General features: G+C 40.4%; 1 protein-coding gene across 1 annotated transcript in view; it reads right to left on the bottom strand.

Moving 5' to 3' along the window:
• LOC126336188 (uncharacterized) overlaps window positions 1–15,161 on the bottom strand; it is a 46,828-nt gene extending 31,667 nt beyond the window's left edge. Inside the window, exon 1 of the mRNA XM_049999695.1 lies at window positions 15,079–15,161. Within this exon, the coding sequence (XP_049855652.1) occupies window positions 15,079–15,120 (42 nt within the window). The 5' untranslated portion in view covers window positions 15,121–15,161. The remainder of the gene's footprint in view (window positions 1–15,078) is intronic.
• Window positions 15,162–16,338: the final 1,177 nt, after the last annotated feature.

Below are 16,338 nucleotides of genomic sequence, written 5' to 3'. Positions count from 1 at the left end.
ATTGTAGATGTGTTGTTTATTTCGTCTTCGCTATTACTAACAGTCTTTTCTTACGTACATATCAGTACTGCTGATGACAGAAGGACCTAGGTATGTAATATACGTATACCAGACTTCCCTTGACCTCTATATATGTACACTGGTAACGAAAAGGTGGAAATAGACGTACGTTACATTTGCAACCTGTACCTCAATTGAACGGAGAGAAGAAGACACATGTACAATTTGTATCCCGTACTTCATTATGGGGTACAGTTTTTCTGTTGCCTTCTACGCTAATAGTATCCCATTCGTTACTTGAGCTATATAGCTATGCGCAAATTTGTATCTTGCCCGCAAATTTACATATATAGTGTCAGTGTAAAGGCGAAGTGAAGTACGGGATACAAATTTTGGTTGTGTCAGGGTTTCGCCTTTGATATAGCAAGTACACATTCGAAAATGTCATACTGATACTAGTGCTGGGAAACGAAAGAAGATCGACATCTGAGAAATTTCTATTACGTACTTCACAACACGAAAATACATTTATTGGTGGAATAAAACAGTGAAATATATCAAAATAGTGAAATACAGTGAAAGAAACAAATGGAAAAGTGATCTTACGACACGGAAATATCGAGGAATAACCGAAGCTCGCCTCATCTAGGTGGCTTTGAAGTGTCGAAACCTGACGTTTCCCTTTCCCTATAAGAGATTTAACCGCTGGCCAGTACCCCTCTATACTGTTAGTGCAGGCGCTTGTGGATAATGATCTAAATTCAGTGTTGTGGCTTACTACAAAATGTTGATAACCCCTATCCCCTAAATGAAGAAAACCAGTCTGGTATAACAATAGAACCCTCTGCAACCGATCTTCAATTAACCTAACCAAAACTTCCTTACTTCTATTTGGTACTACTCTGAACACAACATCGTCACAATACTGACCTGAAACTACTGCCCCCCCCCCCCCCCCCACATAATCCCGCCGGAGGTTCCCCCCTGTTGTACTTCCTTTTCCCAAAATGCGACTCGTCAATTTCGATCATTCACACCGGGACCGCCCTGACGGCCCCCTATATTTCACATATTCCCCACAAACTGCGCTACAAAACGAGTACCAGTCCACTACCGTACACTTACTAACGCGACATTCATGCACACAGAGCCACACAGGATATCTTAAACACCAACAGTAAGTGTTTTTCCATTATGTCTCTCAGGGAGAGCTTAGATTTCTCGAACGACGTTTCCCTCCAAATAAATCGCCACAACTTGTCTCGGCAGCATCTCCATACCAATAAGTCGTGAGTACGGCGACTTGAAACACTGGTGAGGATGTCTTCGCCCAGAGCTTCTCTTAAATCTTTAAGATCAACAGACAAACCCATTCCTATAAACGAAAGAAAGACAGTAAAAATTGTTTGTGGCAATCACAGTGTCTAGGTTTTCTTTAATTTGTTTGTTATCACTGGTAGGTTTTTTCACAATTTGCGTAAGATTATTCACTGATGCAATTAGATCAACACTGCAATGCTTTTTAGAGTACAGGTTTTATTAATGTTTCGCTGTATTAATGTCTTCTGAGAATTCGTCAGCTAATCTCACTTAACAGTTGTCCCAAACGTATTTTAAGCGACCTTTTGAGCACTTTAGAATGCGATCTTCGCTGTTGGTGAGCCCCACACATTCCGTGTGAAACGATTTTCCACACCACAGTCCACACAAAACTGTGAATTCCTTATTTGTAACGTTATTCTCGCACTTAGCACAAAGGATGCTTTCACTGGACCATCTTAGCTACCTACTTGAAGGGGCTATCGATATTCAACAAAAAGCTGACGACGCAGCTACACCAAAGACTTTCCTGGTGTATTTCAAACACCCTTGGAGTACTGCTTCAAAGAAGTATTACCGGAGGAGTATTAACAGAAGATTTATAATCAACCTACTAAATTTTGTTGTGGAGTGCTTCATGTCATGTTATTGACTATTTGTCTCAAACAATTCATTTGTGTGAGAAATCACTCATACTTACAGTATTCTCACAACTTCGATGACTGATATCTCCTTTTCTGATGGTCAATAGCAGCTACAATCTTAATGGCATATGTGTATTTTGTTGCTCTATTAACTGCAATATGTATAAATATAATTTGCACGACAACATGTTATTACTTTTCCTTGTAAGACGGCAACTGTTCCTAGATTTGTATTTCTTCTTAGTTTAGATGCAACTCCACCTTGAAATTCATTTTTCAGAGCATTAAAGTGTTCTCTAGCACTTCACCTTGTCCCACGGATCCAGGGCACAGTTCTTGGGTGGTAGGGCGGGAGGGGGGTGTTGTTACAATCAGTCTCTCGCCCGTCTCACCACCACAAATTTAGCTGTTTCACTGCTGTTACTCTAGCTACTTTAAAAATAATGTCACAAGTGCATACGATTACAAATATCTATGATAACAATAAGATAGTATAGTCATAATAGACCTAGTAAATATTTGTTTTCTTCAATACTGTGTATATCCCTTTGGCATAGCTTCCAAGAAATTATCTAAGTCTGCTGGCTTTCATGGCCGTTGTCACTGAATTTAAAATCTTCTGGGTTATTAGGCCACGTCATGTTTCTTCTAAAATGATCGACGTTTCGACCCCTCTGCTGGGATCTTCCTCAGGATCTTCTGGTGTCCACTACTGCTAGAACACTGTCAGAGACGAGTGTCGCATCCTCTTATAGAGGGGAGTTTTCAAGCGTTCGTGCAGAAGTGATAGTATTGGTTAAAATTCATATGGCTACAATTGGTGGGCCATAGTCATTGGCTAATATTCCCGCTCTGATGCAGAAGAAGGGTCGTTGGTAGCTGATCTGTGGATACCATTGGCGGCCCCTCGTCATTGGATAGAAAGGCACTATTCCACACTTATGTTGGTTGAAATGCCTGCTACCGCTATTGGTTGGTCGTCATCAGTGGCTAGATTAGAAACTGACAGAGCAAGAGAGGGGGAATGTTTACCCAAAATATTATTGTCCGCTGAGGTGACTTGCATTGCAGCGCGTTGTTTATGCCGCTCACACACTGCAGCCGCGTATTTACTTCCTTGATGGCAGGGAGCCACGATGCCGGAAGCCTATAGCCGTCCTCCTCTCTGTTGAAGTTAAGATGCATTTTTAGAAATTTCAACCGCTTCTCGGACTTTTCGTCTATAAATGTTTGTTTCTTTAGCCAGTACACGTACGTTTTTAAAGCCGATGTCAGGGCCACAGTTCTCATGATGTTCCGCTACTGCCGATTTTGCACTTGGTTTTAGCAGCATGTGCCGTTCGTATTCGTTTCTGGGGTCACTGACCGCATGTGGCTAAAACAAAGTGCAAAATGATGTTTCACTAAGTCAGTTCCGCTAATGTTGAGGAAACCAGTCTTTCTGTTACATTTTTCTCGGGTCACCCAACTTCCCGTGTTTCGCTAGTGTTGCCAATCAAGTACGGTCACTCAGTGTATAAATGGGCGGCTTGGAATGTTTACTGCAAATAGCCTTGAGGCATCCTTCAAGGGCAAGAAAAAAATTAGCTGAGAAATTTGAAAATTGATGTGCATATAAACGCTTTTACTAAAATATTCAGTGTATAAATGGGCGCCTTGGAATGTTTACCGCAGGCAGCCTGAAGGCATCCACAAGGGCAAGAATAAAGTTATCTGAGAAATTTGAAAATGATGTGCATATAAACGCTTTTACTAAAATACGAGGGTTGGAACTTAAATAGTGGCAACTATTTATTCACAACCGATTTACATGTTTCTGAAGCGAATGCCACGGTGGTTCCTTCGTCTTCGGAATCAAATCAAAGTCACAAGGACTTAAGTCCGGGGAGTATGGTGGATGGTACAGTACTTCCTAGTCCCATCGACGGATCAGAGTAGCCACAGCTTGCGCTGTATGAGGCCGCGCATTGTCGTACAAAATGATGGGTGGGTTGCGCAGAAAGTGTCGCCGCTTCTTTCGCAAAGCTGGTCGCAGGTGATGCTCTAAAAAACGAACAGTAATACTGTGCATTGACGGTCCTCCGTGGAGAAACATAATGCGCTAATCACAGCCGTACACGAGAATCACCATAGCTTTCACCATACTGGGAGCTCTGACGCACTTTCCACTTTCGCGGTGACCCATTATGACGCCCTTCGTTGGATTGGCGTTTCAGTTTTGGCTCGTACGATGTGGCCCATGTCTCATCCAGTGTTACGATACGGCGTAAGAAAGCCTCTCCTTCGCACTCATAGAGCTCGAAGTGCGTCGCAGCAGCATCGTAATGTATCCATTTCTGTATTTCCGTCAAGTTCCGGCCGCGGTGGTCTCGCGGTTCTAGGCGCGCAGTCCGGAACCGTGCGACTGCTACGGTCGCAGGTTCGAATCCTGCCTCGGGCATGGATGTGTGTGATGTCCTTAGGTTAGTTAGTTTTAAGTAGTTCTAAGTTCTAGGAGACTAATGACCACAGCAGTTGAGTCCCATAGTGCTCAGAGCCATTTGAACCGTCAAGTCATGCGGAACCCATCGTGATGCAATTTTTCGCATGCACAAGCGTTCCTTCAGGATGCGAAGCACAGTCGTATGCGCTAATACGGTTTCGTAGGCGAGCTAACGAATCGTACGGCGTCGATCACTGTCCACTAACGCGGCAACAGCAGACACTTCTTCAGAGATGCTAGGACGAATAGCCCCATGCATGTCTGCCACAATTTGACGACCTTCGTTGAAGGCTTTTACCCCACATGCCACTGTTCTTACGGCAATGCCGATTCCCCGCACGCCTCTTGAGGACCTTGATCACATTGTCGTGCTGTACGACCTCTGCCACATTCAATCTTGATCCAACTCCGCTGTTTCTGTTTCGAAAACATAGTGACACCGTAACGTTAGACCGCTCGGCCACAAGTGACTGTGTTTCCCTCCATTGTGCGCACACCGGTGACATGGCACGGGCGAGTCCATTTGCTCGGAGGTAGGGTAGGTATCTCAACAACGTCTGCTATCAGCGACAACAGTAAATTCCATTGCATAGTGTCTCCACAGCAGTGTTGCCACTAAAAGTTCCAACCTACATATTTAATGTGGAGAAGGCGGGCTTGGATCCGCGTCTTTATAAGCGCGTGTCAAGCTTGCAGCTACATCTTTATTAAAAGCGTCTATTTAGGGAGCAAAATAACTGACGACTGCAGAAATAGAGAGGATATAAAATTTAGACTAGCAGCAGCAAGAGCAGCTTTTCTGAAAAAAAAGTCAACACTTCATATAAATGTAAGCGTAAGGAAGTCTTTTCTGAAAGTATTTATCTGGTGTGCAGCCTTGAGCATTAAAATGTGGTAAAAAGAAGAACACCAAAGAATGGCTCTATCACGTAACAAGTGAAGAGGTACCTAATCGTATCTGGGAAAAAGTAAATTTATGGCACAATTTGACTAAAAAAGGGGGGTTGAGTTGATAGGTCACATCCTGAGGCATAAAGGAATTGGTAACGATTTTCAACCTAGAACAAAGTTTCAAAATCTGCTTTGAAATTGGTGGTACTGTCTAAAGTAGCACTTGAGACTATTTTTAAAAAAAGGTTTTTAACGACATAAATAAAACTGAATGTTTTCAAGAAAAAAGTCGTGCTTAAAAAACTGAACTGAAAATATATCGCCAAAATCCTACCACTGCAGTAGAAAGAACGGCGACTCCCATGCAGCCCCGGATCTTTATTTCAGAACAGGGGCAAAAACATGATAGTGGCGCCCCCACCCCCACGACTCAAAAATTAAAAAAAAATCGATTTTTCAAAACTATGTTCATTTTGTAGCCCACGTCTTTCTGATGAGTTTGATATATAAAACATGTATGTTCCAGGAAATGTGAGACATGTACAGAGCCAGTTCTCTTCACACAGCATTTTCTACCGCGCATCACTGTATTTCGCTGTGTGGTATTCAAATGCTTATGTTTTGAAATGGAAGCCATCACACCTATATTCAGGACAGTGGAAATTAAAATTCTGTGGTGCCTCTCCTACTCTCAGTCGAGCGGTGTGATATCCTACACCCCACAAAAAAGCAGTTAATACTGGATGGGATTATTTGTAACCGGGACAATAAGAACTCGTCAGAAAATTTGGACTCTTTGTTATCTATAAGCTAATAACTTTGTTTGGAAACATAAAACCAGTAAAGACAAGAGACAACCAAGACAGTACACATTTCTCCAATCCTCACGTCCCAGCATTTTTCTCTTTCTCTAATCTTGCTACAGTTTTACGCAGCATGCTTTCCTTTCAGAGAAAGAATCTATCACCTCATCGAAGGTCGTCAAACGTTTTGCTACATGAAAAATCAAAACGCCGTCGTCTAATACTGGAGAAAGCTGTTAATACGAATAGTATCCAAGACTGGTGTTTCTCAATCTAATTTCGTATATTTACGGAAAGAGCTGTTAATACGAATAGTACCCATGCCTGGCGTGGTTTCTCGATTTAATTACGTCTACTTTGTCACTATTAGATGAAACGAAGTGGCCTTTCTAATATTTTTGTGTTAGGAAATATGTTCACATTTCATTCATATGCTCTAGTTTCTCAAGCATGAGATCGAAAAGTAATAGTACGAAATTTTTATATCAATTTGGAATCGTCAATTCTTCCATAAACAATCTTGTCCTCGCTAATTTTTTAACTGTTCCTACAACTGTCAAAACTTACTCTCCGGGTAACTTGACTAACCCTGTCAGAATCGCCGGTTTCGCTATCGCGCGCTTATTCTCTGGTTAGGCGTTACTGCGAGTTACGCGGCTGCTAGCCGGGGATCATTAACGACAGCGCGGAGTGTCAACTTTGCACGTTCAGTGCAACTGCCCTTGCTAGTGTAGCGACCAGGCAAAAATTTTCTGCCAAAATTTCGTTTTCTTGGATACACCCAGAAGATAATATGTAATCTTTCTTACCTGCTATTCCTGTTAGCCGTTTATTTCCACCCTGGTAGCCTGAATCTATGGATTTCGCTAATAATTATGACAACACTGATCATTCGCACACTCAGTGAACCAAATAAACAGCGTTCGGGTTGATTCGGCTCAGCTAGTATAGTTTGTTATTTCTACATGCGAAGAGGATTCCCCTGGCAGAGACATCATGTACATTATGCACGCATTCAGAAAATAAACTTATTATTCGTTCAGAGATTAACGTAGAATGTGTCATGTGAATAATCGATAGACCACCGTGCGCTGGATGTTAAGTGCTTTGTGAAATTGCTACCCGGGGCAGATAACCCGGTAGCCCCCCCCCCCCCCCCCCTTAATGTAATTGAATGTGTATTTCATGTTTCATATTTCCCAACTTTAAAAATATTGTTTTGAAAAAAACATGCCTTTAAAGTTTCACCTTGTGTTTTTTAATACTGAAATTGAATAAAACTTTGATCAGAAATGTCAGCACCGTACAAATGGTATTTTTCGCAATGTCGAAGAACTCTCAATTTGGCGAAATTATATGGATTAACTGGCTTTCGCTTGCCAAGCGAAACATTTTTTTGCATGATAGGTTTCACTTCTCTAAACTTTTCTATCCGCGTAAATATGTTTGTCATCTTCAAGCACTCGCATTTTATTTCTTATAAAAATTAGCGATATGGCGAGTTAAGCAAGGAGGTTAAGATGTGCTTTCAAACTGTTTACCATAAATGAATCATTTTACTTAGAGAAATCTAGTTGGGAACCGCATTTTTGGTTGACCCTAATGTCCTAAGTGCTACTAACCGAAACTAACAGCACCCCCATTCCGTCGGTAACTACTATTACAGTATATTGCAACCGAGCGCTGGGATGCGCCAGACCCGCTTGCAGTAAATCGCCATTTTAACGAATATTAATATGTGTGGTACACTTCATATGAATGAATCTTCAAAACAGATTCTGCAATTTTAAGCCAATAAAAAATTCTGCTAAAATAAAGCTGCTAGACTAGCTCGAAGAGCTGCATCATACCTGTCTTCGGACTGAATATCACTGGACAACGTGCACTGCACACGGTGTTTGTCTTTTAGCTTACTACATGACGTAGTAATCGTGGCACCTCTTCCCTCCGGACCTCTCCTCCCACTACGGTAGTCAACCTGCGAGTCGACACTAACCTGCGGGTCGAGACTGACTTCCTCTTCTTCGAGCAAACCCTCTAAAATTAGCCAAGTCTGGCTAGGTACGCATAACGGATGTCAGTCGACGTAACTCGGCAGATATTTGCGATGAACATTTATCAACCGCATGGGAACAATTAGAGCGCATAACTTAATGGTTCAAATGGCTCTGAGCACTATGGGACTTAACATCTTACGCCATCAGTCCCCTAGAACTTAGAACTACTTAAACCTAACTAACCTAAGAACATCACATACATCCATGTCCGAGGCGGGATTCGAACCTCAGACCGTAGCAGTCGCGCGGCTCCGGACTGCAGCGGCTAGACCCGCACGGCCACCGCGGCCGGCAGAGCGCATAACTCATGTATGGATAGCTCGGTTGCGAAACAGGAACAGTGGGAAGAGACAACCCAAAGGGCTAGAATATCGGAACGATCACCTTCTCACAGACCAGAGGACGACAGCCATTACTACATTTTTAAATGTCCGTACATCCACCTTCGACGGATTACAAGAAGACAGCCGTTACTATATCTTTAGATAGTAGATGACTCCTTTAGCTCTATTTTTAAGGTGTCACTTCATTTGCAGAATGAGATTTTCACTCTGCAGCGGAGTGCACGCTGAAATGAAACTTCCTGAGAGATTAAAACTGTATGCTGGACCGAGACTCGAACTCGCGACATTTGCCTTTCGCGGACAAGTGCTCTACCAGGAGAGCTTCTGTAAAGTTTGGAGGTAGGAGGCGAGATACTGGCAGAAGTAAGGCTGTGGTGACGGGGCGTGAGTCGTGCTTGGGTAGCTCAGTGGTAGAGCACTTGCCCGCGAAAGGCAAATGCCACGAGTTCGAGTCTCGTTCCGGCACACAGTTTTAATCTGCCAGGAAGTTTCATTTCATTTGCAACTGATTTCGGTGTTAATTTACATCATCCTAATGCCCCGTGACAAGGAAACATAGAGGGGCCTGAAAATGATGCAGTATCAAATGAATTCAAAGTAAAATTAGGCCTGTAACTACAGCTGAAGGTGTCATCACTGTTATAAAGATCTTTGAAATGTGGTTTCGGATGGGTCACTAAATAGGCTTTTAGAATGTGGTTACAGGAGATTATTGAACTGCAGATGGATTTATCAAGTGAGGGACGAAGACGTCTTGGGTAGTGGATATTGCCACTGGAGAGGTTAACAGCGTCTCATGGATATTTCCACTCCTTGTGGGTCCTCGACCACGGGGGCGGGTTCATCACATTTAATAATTCAGAAATACTCATGGAGAAACCAACTGTTTCGTGTGTTCAAAACCACTCATTATTACATAGGCTTCATATGATGTGCTGTTTTCGGTAAAAAATGTTTAGAAGGCGATAACTACGAAATTATGAAAATGTTATGTTTTGCTTTGTTTCCCGTATTCAGTTTTAACAGAAAACCTACAAACGGGAAAGGCACGAATTTAAAGACTTTTTCCGACATCTACGTTCTAAAAGGGGTACTAGCACGAATAGGTAGCCCGGTTGGCTGACTAGTGGGATAAGGATATCATGTAGAACAAAAGTGGGATTATATCAAAATGTTATAAGTAGTCACAATCAAGCTGCAGTAGCCAATTACAAACAGTATTGTAACGTGCTTAAAAATGTTATTAGGAAGGCAACGAGTATGTGGTATGCAGACAGAATAGCTAATTCACAGGATAAAATTAAACCCCATATGCTCAACTGTGAGGGAAGTGTCTGGTCAGCAGCAGAATTTCGTAGTAAAAATATTTCTGTTACTGATAAAATCAGATATATGTACAGTAATTAACAATCGTTTTCTGAGCATTGCCGGTGAATTAAATAAAAATTTAGGTTCTACAGGGAACAATGTAACTTTCTTGGCAAATGCCTTTCCGAGATTGATGTCTGAAATACTCCTGTGCGATACATACAAGGAAGAGATTGAGTCAATAATTAAATCATTGAAGACTAAGGACTCTCATTATTCAGATAGACAGTAAACTGTCATGGAAAGCCAATGTTCAGGATCTGTTCAAAGACTGAATGCTGCCATTTTTACTATTCGAACGGCTCCGAAGTGAGTGATCGTTCGACACGAAAAATTAGTCTACTTTGCTTATTTTCATTCGCTTATGTCGTATGGTATTATATTTTGTGGTAACTCATCCCATTGTAAAAGAATATTATTGGCTCAGAAACGAGCGGTTCGGGCAATAAGTGGTGCAAGTTCACGAGCGTCTTGTCAATCCCTGTTCATTAGTCTGGGTATTTTGACAGTAGCCTCTCTATACATATATTCCTTAGTCATTTCTTGTTAACAATATTAGTTTATACCCAAGGAAAAGCAACTTTCGCTCAGTTAATACTCGGCAGAAATCAAACCTGCATTTGGATCGGACTTCCATAACTTGTGCAGAAAGGTGTGCACTATACTGCTGCATCCATTTTCAATAAGCTAACAGTCAAATTCAAAAATCTTAGTAATCCACGCGCTTTCAAATCCAAGCTGAAGAGTTTCCTCATGGGTCACTCCTATTCTGTTGAGAAGTTCCTTGAAAAAGTAAGCTGATTCTTGTTGTATTGTTGATTGCGTTTACTTAAACTTAAGTAATGACTTTTTCGGGTTCATAAACATTTTATTTTTTTATCTGTTATTAATTTTATGTTGTAATTTCATGTACTGACACGTTCCATGACCTTGGAGATTTGCTGATCAATTTGGTCCTACGGAAGTTGACGTGTAAATAATAATTAAAAAAAAAAAAAAAAACACCGTCTGCCTGCGGATACTGACCTGAGACAAAAGATTTACTATTACTGTAAGATTGTAGTGATACTCTATGTAAGTCTTTTTATGTCATTATTTAACAAAATGAATTCCAAATTTGTGTCAACTTCCCACTTGAGTTTTACAATTACAACTGTAGGTCAATATTTACTATTCCAAAACTAGGAAAATAGGGGTGTTTCAAGTTACACCTTGATATGTATGGTATATAGCACTGTTTAAAAAAAAAAACATTTTTAAAAACATACAAAAATAATTTAGCTACAATATTACTAATTACAATAGTAGAAATGTAAAAATGTAGCGATTGGACATCTTAGAAGTTCCGTCACTGGCTGTGGCAGCTAGGGCATTTTAAGCTGCTTCATGACGTTGAAGACAAAAGGAAGTCACTAGACACACAAGTCTGATCTTAAAGCTAATTTCTACGTTTTTAGTGTATTATAATCATCTGTGCAACCGTGATCATCTTCATCAATGCTGGCCCCGACTGTTTTTGAATGAATATTAAATATTTTGAGTTGTTAATCCATTTCTGATACGGAATTATAAATAAAATAAATTTCAATGAGGCTAATGAGATAACAGAGAATTAATAAATGACTTCAACAATGACAAGACAAGCTATGCTTAAGTTTTCGTGAAATTAACAGGGATTTCATACGTTGACTTATCGAAAAGTAGTTTGCACAAGCTACAGTAGATCGCCGGTCTCAGGCTAATGTCAACAGGCAGAGGGTGTCAAACCGTAAATTCAACAACATAAGCCGTAAGGAAACAATCTGTGTAATGTTTGAAGTGCCCTGCTATCCTTATTCTGATCGGGAGATGTCTCAAATTCGTACCATTGTCGTTTTCATGTTTTCCTTTAAAAATGACAGCGAGAAACACAGAAAAACTTCATATTTTATAACAATCGTTTTTAAAAGATTTTCTTTTTCAAAATCACTGTACGATAAATTGCTTGCGTAGCGTTTTTGCGTAGGCTACACAAAACAATTTTCTTTCTCCATGATTATTTATGACTTATTAAATGTAAGCAACTCGCCTCCGTGGCCGAGGACCGCCACAGAGTGGATACATCCATGTGACGCTATTTCCACTCGAGTGGAAATAAGACTGCTTAGTAACACGATAAACGAAGATGCAGAACTATCAGCAACATACTGCGTCATTACTCGTTGCTGGAAAACCATAACTTTCCAACCTTTCTTACCACCTACTGTTTCGGAAAAAAACCCACAGCGCCCGATTTTCAGAAAAAAGACGATCAGATTCCTGTCCTTTAAACCGAAAGAGCAATTTAGTTCTCCTGATTTTTCAAGCTATAGCACACGTCTTCTTCCTGTGACTTGATGGCGACTTTTGGGTTGAGAGCCCTGATCTTCATCTAGAACCACTAAATTTACGTTATTTGGTGTCGAATGTGTCTGCTTCTTGTATTTTAATTCTTAAAATTTCTGTTACTGTAATTGTCTGAATTGTCGTCCTACAACGTTGGGAAAGATTTATACATTTCGGTCTGTCTAAAGAGAATGTTCTTTCGTCTTGTTTGAACTCATTTTCTGCACAACAAACAGCGAACACAAATATGCCCAAAGCACGCCAGAGAGACTGGCCAAGGATACTGTCAATACTACCCAGACTGCAAAATATTCCAGACAGCACAATACATTTTAAAGTTTTTGATGTGCTCGATATTATTGCACGACTATCATTATAACCCTCACACGTTCCTTATTGTAGCAAAACACACACTGCAGTTCAGATAAACATACGTTTTGATATATCACGTACTTACATTACAGTCATGACGATAGAAGAGAAAAAATAGCGTATAAAATTTTTGATACATCAGTTAAGTTTGAGATCACGCCTGTCGAAATTTTGGAACTACGCCAGAATATCGATCTGGTAGAACTGAAAGCCTTGACGTAAGAACATATTTGAAATAAAACACACTGCCAATTTCGATAAGGTGGATGTTATTTATTTTGAACTTGAAACATAAGTAAAGAACGTCAGTAAGTAAAATAGTTCTCGAATTACATCCATATAATGTAACTAAATCTCGACCGACTACAAAACCAGCTAATGCGTGGAAAGACACGCAAATCTTTATGCTTGATGCACTAAACTTGTAGCTGTGTGTCTTGTGAGATTTCACCAATGCCCGACTTTTCGGTTATCCATTGTCATATCCTTATAGAACAGCACTGATACAACAAAACGATTCCGTGATCTGTCGCCTATCCTAAGTGCGCATAGAGTATCAACTCTTTTTACTTGCTTACTTCGGGGTACAATGCAAGACAGTCACATTTGTTTCCCATCAGAACTGATTGTTTTACGATTATTTGTTGTGGACAACCGTTGCGTCAAGAATGGTGACAGTATACAACAGTGAGCAGTTATATGAAAAGCCTTTTGTTCCCTCACGAATTTCTTGCCACAGACAGCTGTTATTGAATTGATTCTAAAAGCTTCGGCTGATTCGCTGCGTGCAAGACAAATTTCTAACTGCTCATGTTGGAACCAGTTTCCTTCACAACTAATTTACACCAAAACGAAAATAAAACATTTTCCTATTATTAACTAACAGGAAGAAAAGTAATGCTCCGAGTCAGTTTTACGTAACACACTGACGTTTCATGCAACAATTACTCAGGCGCTGTTGTTCCACGCTTCAATGAAAGTATGATGATGATATTCTTCGCGTCCGCACAATAACTGATAAAAAGTAGCGGAAATCTTAATTCTAAGGATATCAGTTTTAATGTAATGTAGATTCCACAGACTAAAAAGGCACTGAAAATTGTGGTTACGTTGCACAACGAACTAAAATTGAACAATTTATTCATACGTTATAAGTAGTTGATGAGAGCACCTTTTTTCGTTTTACCAGATTCATTTCTCGCACTTTCCAACTTTTCCTCATATTACTAGTACGATAACTTATCTCTCGAAACTCTCGTGGTTGGTTTTCAAGCAAGTAATTCATAATTAATTAAAACACAAATTTCTTCTGGCTGGGCACCAGAGCCTCGATAAATTCAAGGAAAAGACATAATTTTCTCCAGTTTGTTTGGATATAATAAGTATTATATTTAGGAGTTCTGGTCGGTTTCGAGCAGTAACTCATTTTCAAGTGCGCAAATACTTGGTTGGTTGACTTGATGTGGGGAAGGTGACCGTACAAACCCCGAGGTGATCGGTCCTATCAAAATAATGGAAGGATAGGGAGAAATTGACCGTGCTCTCTCAAAGGAACCACCCCGGCATTTGCCTGAAGCGATTTAGGGAAATCAGGGAAAACCTAAATGAGTATGGCCTCGCGCTCAAAAGGATATGGTCACAGCTTCCTAGTGATACGTATGAAAAGCCACGTACTATGCACACCTGACATAGTCGACAACAGACCTAACATCGGAATTACAACTATGCCACACATATGATTTGATATACATACTACGATGATATCTCCACATCTATCTGTGGATCTGAAAATGATGTTAAGCTCGGAACTAGTCAGTACTCAGCTGTAAAGCACCCACTTTCACCAAACAGCCTGGAGGAAATGATGGCTTTCTTTAAATTTAATTACTTTTAATTCTTGTGATTACGTATGACCTAGCACAGTAGTTTAGCATTCATTTAATGCAAACAATGGTATCACTGCACGCTAATGATACTGGTCATCGCGTTTACGGAATTAATTTCACCCAAAGCAGCGATGCTACACTTCCGTCATTTCTGTTCTTTAGGCAGGAAATATTAAAACGCAGAGTAGCCTAAACTGAATGAAACTGCAAAAAATCGTCATAATCAAAGGTAGTAATAACTCCCAGAAAGATTAACCAAAACATTCCTCATAAACTAAAAATTTTAAGGTCCTGATAACAAAAGATTATATGGAGCGATAGTGGCCAGGTTTACTGCTTCTCTTTTGTCAACGCATAAACTGGTGAACAGATGGAAACTCAGTTATGCTACCGCAGCAACATGGCTACACACAAGTTCTCAAAAGTTCTTTACACTGAAAGCATATGAGACCATATGCAAGGTATAGTTAATCGTATGCAGCAAACTGATAGCGAAAATTCCTAAGACGAACAAATGCTGCTGTTGCATTGTTTATATCCTACTTACCCTGAATTTTTTCAGAAGTTTTCTGACGCCCATGCCGCACATCCTTCTTACCGCTTAAAGAGACCCACACAAACTGATACTCGGTTTCGCTCGCGGCAACAGTGCAGCCAACGAAGATGCTTCTAGTTTAAACCATTCACTTATTATTGACTCTTCAACAGTAAACACGAGTCGCAGGGTAGCACCAACAGTAAAGGTTATTTAAGTGTAAATAGTTTACTGTGCGACATTGAAGGAGGCGGTTGCAGCTAATCTTAATTTTTGGAGAACAACAAAACAAATATACTGGCAACAATCACCATGACAGAAATTCTTTATTCCTCATTTTATCTATTAGATAACAGTTTTCTAACGTTCAGTTAGATACAAGGTTAGTTTTTCGTTTACTGTGTCAAGTAAAACAGAAATGCCGCATACGCTACGGTAGGATTCTGCATCGTGAACGTGTATCAACTGCTGGTAAAATTACTTCTCAAGATTCTTAGCCTCGAAAAAGGACTATAAAATGTGAGAAGGGAGAGTACAGAGAAAAGTGCCTTTTTTTATTGTTCTTGACCTGTCACATTATTTTCTCCGCTCCTTCTCACGCAATTGCGATTCTAGTTCCAAGGGACTATGTAAACGAAAAAGACGTACCCCCTTTAGACACTGGTGCCTGGAAATATGCAAAGTACGTTAACATACAGATTACTCTGTTTCAAAAACTAGCAGTGACGCGACGCAAAACTAGACCACGGGGCACAGGTAAAAAAGAGTCGTTGTTAAGGCTGTTAATGATTATTTCCGCGAACATGTGACGTAGCATCCTAATCCGATATTCGCTACATAATGCGTATGAGATATTTTATCCTCTTAGGTGGAAGCGCAGATTACGCCTTAAACTTTAAACATTACGGAGCAACTAAACATGGCATCAGACCACGATGAACGCACGACCGGGCAAGTTCTTCTCCATTCTTTGTTCAACGAAGTTAGGGTCCCTTTCCTCTATAAAAGAATTAAGGGTGTGTAAAATAATGAAATAACACAAGTACCTAGGGTAAACACGATCGAATGTGTTGAAATGATGACAACATTTTATTCATCATACGTTCTAAAGGAACTTAACTACTGAGAATCGCAACCCATCAAGCCTGACAATCAGGAGTTCTACGCAGCTATTCAATTATCTAAATTAATTCTTGTTTTCCTCGCGTACATGCCACTTACTGCAAAATAATAGAATTTGCGGAGAGGAAACATGCCCTTTACCTCCTCTTG

This window comes from Schistocerca gregaria, chromosome 2, assembly GCF_023897955.1.
Source record: "Schistocerca gregaria isolate iqSchGreg1 chromosome 2, iqSchGreg1.2, whole genome shotgun sequence".
In the NCBI taxonomy this organism is placed as follows: Eukaryota; Metazoa; Arthropoda; class Insecta; order Orthoptera; family Acrididae; genus Schistocerca; species Schistocerca gregaria.
This window is presented reverse-complemented; position numbering and strand designations above follow the sequence as displayed.